Source organism: Populus alba, chromosome 6, assembly GCF_005239225.2.
Source record: "Populus alba chromosome 6, ASM523922v2, whole genome shotgun sequence".
Taxonomy (NCBI): Eukaryota; Viridiplantae; Streptophyta; class Magnoliopsida; order Malpighiales; family Salicaceae; genus Populus; species Populus alba.
Genome location: NC_133289.1, coordinates 2,182,516 through 2,198,383, shown reverse-complemented (window position 1 = coordinate 2,198,383; position 15,868 = coordinate 2,182,516). Strand labels below are relative to the sequence as shown.

Below are 15,868 nucleotides of genomic sequence, written 5' to 3'. Positions count from 1 at the left end.
GAAATCAAATTTAATAAATAAGAAAGTTGAAAGATAATGAAATTAAAAAAAAATATATATATATATATATATATAATTTCATAAATTATTTCAAATAAAATAAATAACAATCAAAAGAATAGGGATTAAATCTGATAAATAAAAAATTTTAATTAAAAAAATAATAAGAAAAAAACAAATAAAAATCATAAAAATAAGGACCAAAATTGATATAAAAATGAAAATTAAAATTAAATTCTAATGGATAAAATTGAAAAAAAAATATTCAAAATAAAATATATAGACATCAAAATTTTAATGATAAAATTTGATATAATCAGCAAATAAAATGATATTTTTAAATTTTTTATAATTTCTGAAAAATATCTTCATTTAAAATAAAATAAAAACACTTTTCTAGAAATCAAACCAAATTTTTTTTTTAATAAAAAATATTATTCATTGATCAAATTTTTTAATAATAAATAAATATTAAAATAATTTCTAAAAAAACTACTTTACGTAAAAGAAACAACAACCTTAATTGTGAATTTATCTGTCTTTTGTCTGGTTCCCTTTGTATATAGTCTTTTGTTGTTTTTCTATGACAAAAGGACAATGTGTTGGAGCATTTCATGGGACATGACAATGAACGAAAGCAACAGCATTATTATTCATTTAAGGCAATGACAATTGACAGGCCATTGTTAATTAAGGGATTTTAACTTAATTAAACACATGTTTAACATGACTCATCTAAATATAAACTGATGGCCGATGATTCCGCTGTTCCAGTCTCTAATTATTTTCTTCCATTGTTTTCTCTTGGTGGAATCCATGCTCCCATCCTTCAAAAAACATTTTTAATTTTTTTTAATAATTTTTAATCATTTTAATATGTTAATATTAAAAAAAAAATTAAAAAAAATATATTTTAATTTAACAAGCTAGAACCTGCAAACATTACCAAGGTCTAGACCCTACGGTCTAAGCATGAAATGAGCTGTAACAACTTCAATTTAAGGCCCAATATATGACAGATTGTTGAGGTTATTCCATATTGGACATAAAAAATGCCGATTAAAATTTATAAAAGGGAAGAAATACTTCATCTCATAAGCTATGAAAAAAGAGATAAATCCAAAACACCGACATGATTTGTCAGACCAGGTGTTATAATACTGGTTTGATACATTCCTCAGCATTTTGTATAAAACTGAACTTTTGCCTCTTGCTTTTAACTCTACTGCTAGCTTGGCTTTTGCTTCTTTTCAAGAGATTTTCAATAAATCCACGCATTTTCCAAATCAGACATCTTGACTTCGTGCTGCAAGACAGATGAAATAAAAAATAAAAATAAACACCTTGAAAGAACACGCTGATATCCAAAAATCTGCCACCAGCAAAATCACGGCAAAGCTTTCATGAATCGGACAGCCGGCGGCATTCCACACCGAACATGAACTAAGTGAAGAAACTTCCTCAACAACTGTGAAGCTGAATTCTGTCCCTGAGCAATTGTTTTTGTGCGATTTTTGTTGTCTAATACTTTCCAAAGTCGAAGAGTACTTGCTAGGGCAGATAATACATGCTTACTCTTTTGATCCATGGACTTCGTAGGATATTGTGTTTGCTAACATAACATCAATGATCTAGAAAGTCCTTGAATATTTCCTGATTTCGTACATGATTGACGATATAGACACAAGATCTTTGTTCAGCGCAGACCCGCCGACGATCTTCTTTATTGTATCTGATAGCCTAGTATAATAAAGCAGGAGCTGTGTCAATGCAGCTCTCAAGATCTCCATGCCACATAAGAAGTTGCTGAAAGAGGTGATAACATCTTTGTGCATCAGCTCTATTGCAGCTTTCCATCTGCTTGCAAAATCCTTCACAATCGTCTCGACTTCAGCAACAGTTATGGGCTTCTCAGTGCTAGAACCCGGTTCCTCCGCTGGCAAATAACTTGCAAGTGAGGCCACCTCCTTTACTAATGAAATGAATGCAGAAATCTTACAAGTGACATGTTGAAATATAAACTTACAGGCTCGGGATTTCACGAACTTGATTAGGTCACTAAAATGCTCTAGTAGCAGCTCTTCCTGCAGGGAGTGGGCAATAAACAAACTCCCAATGAAATTACAGTAGGAAGATAATGCAAAAAGAACTTAATTTTTAGGAGAGGATGTCCTCGGATAGGATGATATCTCACAGGACCTTCGGCGTGACTCTTAATTAATTATTTCACCCATTTTGCTTCCCCTTTTATGATTGTTGTTATATAACAGGTAGGGGGGAATCAATTTTCAAGATATTGCTAACGTGAATATCATCAAAGAAAGCAATTCCTCGTCAGCAAAAAATGCTTACCACAAACATTGACGTGTTGCTCTTCAGCAGTTCCTCAAAGTGCAATTGAATTTTCCCACCTTCTGAGCCAGCTTCCTAAAATTCAAATGATGGGAACAAGTGGGCAGTACAAAGAGTAAGAACAGTCAAATCTAATAGAAGTTACAAAATGACCAAGGAACTTGAGTCAGCCGAGTGAAAATCTATTTTACAAAGTAATTATCTACCTTCAAAACAGCGATCGTCATATCATAGTTGTTTATAAGGAACACAATTTGTGGTTTTGGTTTTGGGAATGTTTTAGCAAGCTTCATAAGCAGGTCATCAATGGCCATTCTCAGCCTCTCCATATTCAATTCAAGCTGCAAATATTGGGAGGCCAAAAACCATAAGCATTACATGACCAGGGGGGAACAAGAAACAAACAAATGTTGTTCAAACAACAATTTAATATATTTTTACATCTCTAACTTGGAAATATATCTAACCTGTCCATCTCCATATTCAACATTAAGGTGAATAAGAGAAGCTGTAAATTCAGCATAACGCCTCATAACATAATGAGGATGGACATCATCTTCCCACAATGTCTTTACATTTGCATTACGGAGGCTGCTAAGGTGCAGGTCAAATACCATCTTAAAACGAGGCCATAAAGCAATGTTGACCTGCTCGATCAAGTAAAAAATTAATCACATTTGTCATTAGGTATGGTAAGAAATTGCTGCCATGCAGCACAATGTAGTATAGTATCAACTGCCCATATGTAGATCCTTCTTGATCCACAGACCCATATAAACTCTAAAAGCTCCATTTATTAAAAAAAGCCAAAATGTTATTACAGGTATGGACACATGAAATGAATAAACTTAGTAAGAATATAACATACCTTGTCCAAATATGAATCCAGGCATGGAATCCGCCGCCGAGACATAATGAGCTGAAAAGTGAAAGCAGGTATCAGAAATAGATGAACTCCTTGCAAGCATACCAATCTGTCCACATTTTTATCTCAAGCTTTTTTCTTTCTCATTGTTTGAGCCAGAGAAGCCAGCCAGCACAAAGCACACAAATGTTCAACACAAGCCAAGATTCAAACTAAAATACCACAAAATGTAATGTAGTGGTCTAGCAATTATAATAACAACATCAGATTGCTTAAGGAAAGTGAATTGAACACATTGACATGGTAATTATGGAAAGATTTTGACCTGGTGCTGATGTATTATGCGAATCATTAGCATCAGGCCTATGGCATCATAGCAATTAGGTAGTATTGAATTGAAGTGTTCGTCAACAACAGCAAATGGGCCTGATAAAGTTACAGAAATGAATGAAAAGTAATTAGTTTTTCTCCATATTAGCAACAGAATACAAAAACTTTTTAAGTTGGCATGTAAAGAAATTTCTTTTTTTCTGCAGAAAGCAATAACAACTATTAACAAGTCTAAATTTTGAAACTAACAAATCATGGATGGTCTCATTCAAGGGACGGAATAAAAACAATAATACTAGCACAGCTCATCCCAACTTAAACTATATCCCAAACTCCTCGGCATGACCTACATGAATCCTTTCCCTCTATATTCTATTTTGGACCATAACTAATGAGAGCTTTTTGTTACTAAAGCATTCTGTGTTAACTTGGCATGCAATCCTACAAGCACAAGTAAACAGTGAATTCCAACAATATTCATTTCAGCATTTGTGTAGGAAATACTTTCTACGATTACTATGAAAATCTTTTGCAATTACCTGCAAAAATTTCATAAAAAATGGATTCTTCCCCGAAGAAATCATCACAGAAGAGATACCTGCAGAATGAGAAATTGTTGAAATTCTTGCATGCTTGGATTTAGCGTTTCCCAATCACTAGAAAACAAAATCAAGGAGCAGAGCAAGTCTAGCATACTCGGAAGTAGCAGTATCCATTAGCAGCTTGTGCAAGCTCCTGAAAAGAACCTCATAAGGATACTTTTGAGAACCGGCTTCAGCTATATGAGGAATCAATGCTGGTTGATCCATGTCCTGAAACCAATTAAAACTCTAACAGTGAATCAAGTTTGGCTAAAAAGAATGCCACCTACAAAGAAACACGTTCTGCCATAAATTAGGCAACTATCCTACAAAATTATCACAAAGAATGATAGAAATTAATATTTTAAATCCAGTTCAAAGAACAGAAAAATTAAAAACCTTCAAAATGTTGATCCTCTCCCCCAGAGCAAATACAGCTGATTTATTCTTTAGCGGTCCTCTTGCAGTTGAGAAAAGACCAGTGCTTCTTGTGGTCTCAACACCAATCAAATCACTAGATGTTGCTATATCTAACTGCAATTTCTCCAATGCTTGAATGTAAGCACGGAAATGTGCACTAAGTACCTGCAGAAAGCCCAGCAGAACTTGAAAACTCATGCATATATTTTCACCATGGTAACTTGGGATTGAAATTACACAGTGCTTAAAAGCAAGCAGAACTGAATTAGGTGTTAAAATGTGGTCGTCTGATACATAGAAGTAAGGACATATGAGGTATCATGCAGGTAGCATTGAAAAGAAATTAAAATAATCAAAGCATGTACACCATGTGGAAAGCCAAGGTCATTACTGCAGTAGATCAAAATCATATTTACTACAGAAGCTTATAGTAGATATTCTCATGTTAGAAATAATGAGAAAAAGAAGTGGTGCACTCCACCAAACAATAAATGAAATGGGAGAGATGAGGTATGATATGAAAGTCCTAGAAAGTCTATATTCAAAGGCAGATGAAATTCGAATGCATTCACCTTGTTCATCGTATCGACGTATGCTGCACGAACCTCAATATATACCTCCTTGGCATGTTCCTTAAGGAAAGAAATGACATACCTACAATTTCATCCAACCATTTAGTCAACTACAACAAGCACACAAGTAGCAAAATAATCATGGGCTAAAATGTAAACATCAGAGCACATATTTCATAAGCACCACTATGGATGCAAAACTCACTTGTTTTTTAAAAGAACACTCTGTTGAAGGATCTGAATATTTGTTTTGGGTTTTCTCAAGGCATAAAGTTTCTGAACAATGAAGTCAAACACCTGTAAAAATATAAATATAGTGCTATGTCAATGTACACATTACCAAGGAAAGCTATTAGCAAAAAACAATTTTGCAGTAAAAAATCACTTGAGGAATAACTTATGAATAAACAAGCAAGCAAATTACTAACTAATCAACTCCATCAGGCATCTAGTAGAGTTATCAACCTTTGTAACTGCTTTCTGCCTGAGCTTTTCAAGTTCAGGCTGAACATCTTTTAGAGCTTTAGAACCTTTAATCAATTGATCTGCTTCAACAAACTTCAGCTTCTTACTAAGTATTTCGAGAGTTCTAAAATACTCCTCATTAACCTGGAAAAAAAAGAGTTGCACTGCAAGTATATTGGTGCTGATGAACAAGAACAAATACAACAAACTCCACATGAATAGGCTAAATCAAAAATCAGCATTAGAGTGCAAGCTTTTACCCCCTTTTCAAAAAAAAAATGTGAGGGAACATAAATCAGAAGTACCTCTCCATCAACAATTATGTCTACCATTCTGGGAGGGACTATAATGTCTTCAACAAATTTTGCCAGTTTTGATTCAGCTGCCTGTTCAAGTAACACAGAAAACATAAGATAACAGACATATAGGGAAAAGGACCGTTAAAACATTAGACTGTAGATGTGAACTTTTAGCTTGAAGTAAAACATTACTTAGAGGCAATATGTTAACTTAAAATGCACATGCCCATATGAGAATGCAACTCTATACATGGTACAGTGTTCCTAATCAGATATGCACAAGCTCATGTCAGCAGTGCAGAACAATGATACTAGCAAACATACTAAACACCTTATTAGAACCGTCACATTTATGTGTTGACTCGAAATCCAAGAACAGAAATATTTCCAAACAACTAAAAGAGTTTACAAACAGCAAAGTCATAACACCTTAAGATCCTATGGTTAACGCAACAAGCCATCTCTTTTCCCAAACTCATAAAGAACAAGAAAAAGAAAATCCCTGATCCCCACTTCTTTCTCGTGCTGAGTAAAGAGAACTAAAGGTCAACACCATAATCAGCATCCAAAGCATGACATAAATGCGATTCTCCAAAATCAATGCAGACAATGAAAAGATGTGAATGACAGCTTTTCTAGCAAAAAAGATACCATACCTTGCGATTCTTCAGCTTCAGACCCATATCCATCGACTTCTCCTGGAGAATCTTAATGTCCGAACTTATAGAACCAATCTCGCCCTAACAAAATTTCAAAATTAAACACAATTCAGTTGCAACAAGATGATATCACAATCACAGGCAAAACATTTTCAGATATTACCAAAAGGCAATTCATAAACATTCATATAACCAAATCATCTCAAACAAATTACTACAAATTTATGATCATACCTGGAAACCACTAAGTAGAGTTTCCATCTGCGACAAGATGATATCACAATCGCGAATTTGCTCATGAAGAGACACTAAATTATCACTTTCTTTTATATAATCCTGCAACATTTCAAAGACACCAACATAATCACGCATCAATGCATGAAAACATGGTACAAAAATTAACAAGAACTAACCACCAACCTGAATCGAATCCAACTCAACTTGCCGTAAATTATTCTCAACCCCTTTCGTGTGATCTCTCAATTTCGTCCCTTTCGACAATATATTCGTAACTACCTACACATCAAACAGTGAAAACCTTTTTTAAAAAGAACTTAAATCAACAATTCAACCTAAAAACATTAATAAAAAAAAATAATTATACCAAAAATATCACAAATAAATCAACAATCCAGTCTAAAAACATTAATAAGAAAAAAAATAAACTATAAATATCAGAAATAAATAAATACTTACATCATCATTTCTGCATTCTTCTAGTTCTTGCTCAAGTCCTTCTAATGATACATCATCACTACATAAGCAAAAAAATATAAATAAATAAATAATATCTAATATTTATGTTAATTAACAACAAAAAATGTACCTAGCGGCATCATCTTCAATGGAGCCTAAATCACCAACAAAAGCTCCTAAATCAAACACACTTTTTGCGATTTCATTATTTGATTGCGCCTGTAAATTTTCAAAAAACAAAACCGGATTTTGTTAGATCTCGTGAACAGAGTAATCAGTTTGATCGCTTCAACGATGCAGAGAGAGAGACTGACCTCAGTCGTAGTGGCCATTTTCTAAGTGGAAAACGCCGCGGATTTGCGAGATTTGACGTCGGTTTGATCCCGCTTCTGCTGCTCAAGCGATTACAGTGGTTTAGTTTTGAAGATTTTTAGATCTCTGGAGAAATTACGGTAAAATTAAATTTCTTTGAAGCTGATTTACAAGCAACGTCGTGTGCCTTTTTAATTATATTTGGGCCTAATTATCGGAAAATATAACATTGGGCCGAACTACCTAAACCCAAAGACGTAGGCGGAACAGAAATAATTTCTCAAAACATGTAGGGAAAAACCTGGCCCATATAAGATTCTTGCCTACCATAATTATTTTGGTCTAAGACCCATCTCATGAGTATTCTGATTTAACTCCTGAGTTAACGAGTCAATCTAATTAATTGTAAAATAATATTATTTTAATTAAAAAATATATATAAAAATAAATTTAAATGATGTTATTTTAAAAAAAAATTAAAAAATTTCTTGAAGTTAATCTATTCAAATATCACTAGTTTTGATAGGATTTCAAGTTTAATCAGGTTAATTTTTAAAATAATTTGTAAAATATTCTAGTTTTGAGCAGGGAATGAGTCATCATGTTGATTTGTTAGGCTAAGTTTAATAAGTATAATTAAGAACAATAGCATATGTAGATTAAGTTGAATTATATAGCTAAAAGTTGTTTAACTGATTAGTATTAACTTAATGTACATTTCCTTCTTTCTTGGGCAAAGCATCGAGAAAAATTAGCACGTGACTGAGTGATTAGTTTCATTAATGCAGCTTTTAAATGTATTAAGAGTATGAAAACAGAATAAAGGTGATGCCTTCTAATTTTTTATGTAAATTATGTCCTATTATTTGGTTTCTCGTAATTGATCCTTGTGGCACAGATTCCTCAATTATATTTTCATTAACATAACTTAAGGGATGTTAGAACCTTTGAATATAATTTATATTAAAATTTAATTTGAAGATGGAGAAAAATTCTAAGTACTAAAACGATATTGTTTTATTTTCTTAAAAAAAATAATAGGTGTTTACTTTTAAAGATTTGATAAGATCAAGCAATTTTAATTAGTTTTTATTGGGTTGATATTTTATCTCATTTGATTAAAAACTCAACCGTTTTAAGTTTATAATTTCTAGTTTTTTTATTGTTATTATTTGGTCATAATATCAACACCTTCTGATTATCGTGTTCTACTCTCCAGGCCTCTATAATCATGTGTGCGGAGAAATTTGCATCGCAAAAGATGATATGATATCTCAAGCATGGCATTCAAAATAAAGTTGTCTAACTCCTTCCATTACCAATCTTTTAAGAAGCACAAACTCTCTAGAAACCCTGGATTTTTAGAGAACTAATGCACAAGTCTTTGAGTTCTTAACTAGAATACAAGGAGTATCATCTTTACTAGATTTTAGCTTCCTGGCTCTTGTCCCACTGTCTGAACAGTATAGTTCTGCTGCTTCTGCATCTGCGCCAGGTTTTTAGTTAAACCGAATAAAACATTGAGCTGGTAAAACTCGATCGACCTTACTAGATTTTTAGTGACTCGGTTGACACACCCAAACTCAGCTGGGACAATGCCAAGAAAAAAATATATATTATAACCATTACAGGGCTAAACATGGTTGCCCTTTTATTGCCTGCTATTTGCTTCTGATGCTTTCAGGCTTTCACAGCTTCAACTTCTCTCTTTAGTTCAATGCCAATTCCATCCTGCTGAACTTGAGCAGTATCGATCTTGTTAGAGACCTCTTCTGGCTTTTTTTCTTCATCGTCCACTTTAGTTTCTCCATTCTCCAGTTCATGATTTTCCCCTTTTAGAATTTTGTTATTGTGACTGAGGATTTCTGTGGTCCAAGCACGTAGCTGCTCCGTGGCTGCCTCATCTGTGTTGCAACATAAAATACTGATCATGCAACCAAAATCACTTCAATTATTTATATAGCAATTACAACCATAATCATAGTTGTCAAACCTCGTTAGAGGATTGTTCAGGTCAATCATTCATTTTGTTATTTTTAAAGAAATCTTGAAGTTGATCCGGCCAGGTTTTAGACGGGTTTGTTCAAGTCAACCAGGTCATAAAACAACTCGGTGAGGTCAACCGAGTTTCACCAGAAGTCAGAGAATCACATATTTTTTTAATCAACCCACGGGCCAGGACAGGTAAAATGACTATGAGCATAACAATGCAGCATTGAACTGGAAGTTTTGAAAAGCTGACATGGTCGAGTATTTTCGAAGAAATTTAATTAGGGTTAAAAATTAAGTATCATAACCTACCAAGTCTAGGAACAGTATGGCCCTGTGGATGTCTTATGATGAGAGGGCTGTCAAAGGCAGTGGCGAGCTCCTCTGAAGGTTCTTTCAACCAATCTTTGGCTCCTATAAAGTGGACTGACTTTACCTTGATGGTGTCTTTATAGGCAACATCACATATGCTTGGATCTCTGAATTTGGACCCTGATACCGACACAAACAGTTTAAAGGGTGGATGATCCTTCAATACTTTTCCCTGTTTCATCACAAAATTTGCCCTTTTCATTGTCCCACATGATATTATCAAGGCCCCGAAACAATCTAGAAAGCAAAAAAGTTTACATACCTGAGCTTGGTAGCCAAGTAGCAGGGCTGAGAGTGTGGCACCCTGAAGAAAAGAGAAGGGACTTGATAAAAAAAAAAGAGGAAAACTAGATGTACGGGTCAAATAGAAGAACATGGATCACATTTATTAAACCCGACCTGCCCAGCAAGTCCACCCGAGACCCGGTCCTTGAACCAGGCCAGGTTTTAAAAAAATCAACTTGTAGCTGACAAAAATATCATTGTTTTAATTGACTTGTGTTGATTATGAAATGACTCGGTTCAGCTCATGACCCAAGCCTTGAGCCGGGTGATGGTTCAAGCCGGGTTTAATAAGTTTGATATGGATACATGCCTGAGAGAAGCCGAGAAAACCATCAAAAGGACCTCTAGTTGTGATGTATTCACACAAATAAGAGATGCATTCTTCAAGGTTTGTATACTCTGTAAAGTCCTGCAGGTTGAAACTCCAAATATTAGCGTTTACTGATACTTGTATATAAAATTTGGAGCCTGGAAAGGAAATCTTATCAATGATTTTCTTTTCCCATGGCATATCATCTTGCTTGTCCCAAAAGAGGAGAGATCCTAGCATACCTTGTCGAACTGGAACCACTCAAAGTATGGCGGTGGGAAAATGCCTTCAATTTCAGATTTGCCTCCAGCAGGAAATACTCCGTCTGGAAAATCCTGAATGATGGTGTATTACCAGTTCAAAATTAGTATTCCCCAGTATTTGAGCGTAATCCCATAAATTATTACACGAATCTGATTCACGACCAAACCAATACTATGGTCTTCTATTATTTTCTTAGGCAACAAACACTACTTTCCCTCTCCTATGCCGACTTTTCTCTGTTAAAATTCGGATTGTAACTATGGCTACACATCTCCAACCGATGAGATCGTAAAATGTTTGCAATAATGTCTAGCTACATGATCAATGATTAGAGTGTTACATACCAAGTCAAACTGAGAAAAAATGGAAGGATCCCACTTGCTAATTTGCCTTTGAAGAAAACTTCCACTGGTCCTAAATCCATGGAGACATAGTATCTTCATCTTCTTTTCATCTTGGGATGTTGCCATTTATGTAGTTTTCTCAGTCACTTATTGAATCAGCAAGCAAGAAGGTCACAGTAATGGTTATGAAGTTAGAGTAATGCTGTGGCGGGCCTTTTTGTAAAGGAGATGGTCGTGTTAGTTGCTACCTACCACCAAGTTTAAGGTCCTAGCTACCATTTCGTGGTTAGGTTTGGAGGTTGCAACGTGCACTCTTTTAATTAATTGAATTTCAGTTACAGGTAACGCACCGTTTGGGTTCTACAAAAATTCAAAAAAAAAAATTCTAAAAATTAATTTTTTATATATATTTTTTGGATCGTTTTGATGCATTAATCTTAAAAATAATTTTTTTAAAATAAAAAAAACATCATTTTGATGCATTTTAATATAAAATATATTTTAAAAAATAATCACAATCATACTCCCAAATAATAATAAAAAAATGAAATCACATTTTATTGATTTAATTTGTTGCATGTAATGTAATGTTCAAAATTTTCTTTTTGTGAATTTCTTCCACTACTTCAATAAACAAAAAAATAACTTTGAAATATAACTTGAACTGAGTTAAAGTTTAATTAAAATAAAAATAACATTGACTTTGTTAAGTTTATTTAAAGAGCATTTAGAAATATAGTAATGATTATTTTTTAAAATGTTTATTGATCGGAAATGTATTGAAATATTAATTTTTTATAATTATTTTTTATATTAGCATATCAAAATTATATGAAAATAATAAAAAAAATTAATTTAAAAAAAAATTAAAAAAATTAATTTTTTTTAAATATTTTTAAAATACAAAAACAAAAAGACACATACCCTAACTGTGTTAAACTAGCTGGAAGGTGAATTGAGTTTCATGCACATGCTCATATATGGAGACTAACTTGCTAATCAAGGAGATATGCTACCTTCTTTAATCTTTTGAAATCAACATCTAAAACGATTCACTAGATTATTTTGAACATATCATACTGATATAAAAATTATATTTTTAAAATAATTCAAATAAAAAATTAATATAAATTGACATATAAATTAATTCAAGAATATTATTACCATTAACCATCTAGGTGGTGGCCCAGTGGTAAAAGCTTGGGACCAAGAGGTTTGCTCCCTTTGTGGTCTCAGGTTCAAGCTCTGAAGTTGCTCATATGATTGCCACTGGAGGCTTACATGGTCGTTAACTTCAGGGCCCGTGGGATTAGTCGAGGTACGCGCAAGCTGATCCGAACATCCACGTTAAACTAAAAAAAAAAAAAATTATTACCAATAAATTAAGAAAGAAAACAATAAAATATTTGAGGTTCAAAGACTATAAAAGGTGAAAGGATTCAGGGCATCTTGATGCAAAGGCATTTTGAAAAGAGTAAATGGTCATTTACATACTCAACCAAAAGTCAAGTTTGTTTACGTGGTGAAAATTATAGTTTAAGTAAAAAAAATGATGATTTTTTACTTAAAATACAATTTGAAACGCAGATGAAGAAGTAATAAATAGGCACTTAATGGAATGAGTGTACCTTCCAGCGAGGCAAATGAAAATAGGTTTTAACTGCGTAGTTATTGTTTTTTAAAATATTTTTTATTTAAAAATATATTAAAATATTTTTTTTATTTTTAAAAAATTATTTTCGATACCAGCACATTGAAACGATCCAAAAAAAATAAAAAAATATTTTTAAACAAAAAAAAATAAAATTTAGAAAAATATCATTTAGAACACAATTCCAAACAAACACTAAAGCTTTTAATGTTGTCATAGACCCATTAAAACAATCCAAAAATATAATTTTAAGAAAAAAAATTAAAATTTAAAGAAATGTCATTTAAAATGCAATTCCAAACAAGTTCTAAAGCTTTTAATACTGGTACCAGCACATCAAAATGATAAAAAACATTAAAAAAAAATTTTGATAAAAAAAATCAAAAATTTAAAAAACATAATTTAGAACACAATTCCAAGACATACTTAAAGCTTTTAATGCTGGCACCGGAACATCAAAATAATAAAAAAATATTAAAAAAAATCAATAAAAAAAATTAAAATTTTAAGAAACATAATGAATTTCTAATCCATACTTAAAGCTTTTAACGCTGCTAATAATCATGTAAAGCCTCCATCGAGGCACTAAAGAAACACCAAAAGCAAAAACCAAATCATACAGAAACCAAAACCATCACAAGCAAGAGTTATATGATTGCCTCCATAGATTAGCAACAATGCCTAATTTCTTAGTGTAGATTAAAGTCAATGGCCATGAAAATCATACAAAGACTATTAAATGTTGCGTTTGCATTGTGTTGCAAGAAAAGCAAAGCCAATCCATCCATGTTCAATGTTTCTAGCCATGAATTAGCATGAAGGAAACAAAATCAAATATTTTAAAATTGATAAACTATTTCCAAGAATATCATATTTTAGTGGGTAATGTTGCAATCATACTCAAACTATGTTATATGTTATTTCACTTTATCTTAATATATGAATTTTTATGAACAAAAGGCAACAATCAACATAAAAACAAATAATTAAGAAACATTTTGTTTTAATTAGTTGTCTGTTGTTCATAGTGTGTTTAGTGTTATGGTAGAAGATGTTTTTTTAAAACAATTTTAATTAAAAATATATTAAAATAATATTTTTTATATTAATTCATCAAAATCATTTAAAAATATCTAACAAAATATTAACTTAATGTTAAAAAAAATTAAAAGTAAATTATATATATAAAAAACTCATTTAGATAAAATGAGTTGACACAAAAACATGTATCGTTACTTAATTAAGGGGGTGTTTGAGAGTGTGGCTATAGTTGTTTTTTAAAGTATTTTTCATTTAAAAATGCATTAAAGTAATATTTTTTATTTTTTAAAAAATATTTTTAATATCAGCGTATCAAAATGGTATAAAAACACTAAAAAATATTAATTTAAAAAAAAGAAATAAAAATATTTAAAATTTTGTTAAAAGTATATTTACAATACAAAAACAAATAGCACTATCCCCTCATTTTTTACAATCATAGACATGATTTTGGAATTTTGTACAAACCACCCTTCCTAAACTCCATCCATGCCTAGACAACGTATATTATTAATCTATCCACCGAACCCAATCCTAATAATATAGTTACTAGAATAAATAGATTTTAAATAATTAAACTTGAAATCACAGTCATTATACATAATTCGAGGCATGCATTATATCTAAAACAATATCATTTTATAGTTAAAAAATATTTTTTATTTTAAATTAATTTTTTTAGATTTACTTGTATTAAAAATAAATTTTTAAAAATAAAAAATAAATATTATTTTAATATATTTTTAAATACAAAATATTAAAAAAAATAACTTTAATATAGTTTTTTTTATTTTAAATACAAAATAAAAAATATTAATATATTTTTTTGATTTTAAATATATTTTTTTGATAACTAGCGCAGGCTAACGGCTAGTCGAGGACGATGACAATCTAACGGTCACATATTCACACCAGCCTAGGAAGGCCTGAGCTGAAAAAAAATCAAAATTAAAGTGGGCCCCAAATCAAATTAAATAAAAAATATTTTGTGGGACCCGCAGCTCCGACATGTTAATAGACTTCAACGCCCACCTAACTCGCATTTCAAAAAGGGTCCTCTTTAATTTCGGGCTCTACACATGATATGACTCAATTGCCCTTGCTCTGCCTCTTAAACCACTGGTCTTGCCTTCCCATTTTGTTTGATCGCGGGTGCTCCTCTTGCTTCTTTTTTTTTTTTCTTGTATTATATAATTGATTTTTTTAACATAATAATAATAATAATTTATTGATTTTTTTCTTCAATAAATTCATTCAAGATTAAAATAAAATTACTAAGAAAAATGAATAATATAATGACAATATTATTAATATCATTCCTCAGCATTATAATTAAGAACTTGAATAATATTTAACTATAAAGTGTAAGAGAAAGAATAAAAAATAAAAAACTACAAAGCTAAATATATTCCTAACTCATAAATATTGAAGAAAAGAATTGTATAATACAAAGCATGAACACTTACATTATCATCCTTTTATCTATGGATACATATTTATTGAAATAATACTCAATATAATATACATTTTAAAAGAAAACAAATCTTAATTTTGCTTGCTTGTGATTAATATGAATTTAACAATTAAGAAAAGTTCTAAAAAAAATTGTAATTTACTTGCATGTGAAATATTTCTTTTCAACTCATTTTAATTTTATTAAAATCTATTCTTGCCTAAAAACTATATCTTCAGAAAATAGAGAGGGAAATTAATTTTTATACCAAAGAATAATAATCTTCCATGTGGGAGGCTACATTTGTCATTCAACTTATCAATTAGCACCAAGAAGATATAAATAAAATAAAAAACTAATGACTCGATTAGGGCAGCAGATGTCAGGTTGATTTTAAGAAATTACAAAACTATAACCTTTTTCACTCGCCCACAAACAGAATACACAACACGCGCGAGCCCCATTAGTTCAATCCTTAGTTTATAAGACCCAACTTCAACTCTGGTCGTGAATCATCTCGTGGATAATGGGTTAATAATAGTTTTTATTTTTATAATGCCTAAAATGTCATTGTTTTGCCAAGAACAATTTGATATAAAATATAATTC

The 15,868-nt window shown here is 31.6% G+C and overlaps 2 protein-coding genes across 3 annotated transcripts; both read right to left on the bottom strand.

Moving 5' to 3' along the window:
* Window positions 1-1,114: 1,114 nt before the first annotated feature.
* LOC118052966 (vacuolar protein sorting-associated protein 52 A) lies at window positions 1,115-7,724 on the bottom strand. Of its 2 annotated transcripts, XM_035064075.2 has the most exons (20): window positions 7,554-7,721; window positions 7,370-7,458; window positions 7,240-7,297; window positions 6,964-7,059; window positions 6,778-6,879; window positions 6,541-6,624; window positions 5,891-5,971; window positions 5,586-5,729; window positions 5,326-5,417; window positions 5,121-5,202; window positions 4,528-4,713; window positions 4,244-4,359; window positions 4,087-4,145; window positions 3,543-3,643; window positions 3,221-3,271; window positions 2,820-2,999; window positions 2,559-2,693; window positions 2,353-2,427; window positions 2,027-2,084; window positions 1,115-1,936 (listed from the first exon to the last, which is right to left on the bottom strand). In XM_035064075.2, exons 1-20 carry the CDS (start codon window positions 7,569-7,571, stop codon window positions 1,632-1,634), a joined length of 2,112 nt encoding a protein of 703 aa, XP_034919966.1. In that variant the 5' UTR covers window positions 7,572-7,721; the 3' UTR covers window positions 1,115-1,631. The 2 variants fall into 2 exon arrangements, with proteins under 2 accessions (XP_034919966.1, XP_034919965.1); XM_035064074.2 differs by having other exon boundaries at window positions 1,115-2,084; window positions 7,554-7,724.
* Window positions 7,725-8,837: 1,113 nt separating this feature from the next.
* LOC118052962 (uncharacterized) lies at window positions 8,838-11,317 on the bottom strand. The gene is made up of 6 exons (XM_035064071.2): window positions 11,116-11,317; window positions 10,750-10,842; window positions 10,508-10,606; window positions 10,175-10,216; window positions 9,853-10,084; window positions 8,838-9,455 (listed from the first exon to the last, which is right to left on the bottom strand). Exons 1-6 carry the CDS (start codon window positions 11,239-11,241, stop codon window positions 9,232-9,234), a joined length of 816 nt encoding a protein of 271 aa, XP_034919962.1. The 5' UTR covers window positions 11,242-11,317; the 3' UTR covers window positions 8,838-9,231.
* Between the last annotated feature and the right edge of the window lie 4,551 nt (window positions 11,318-15,868).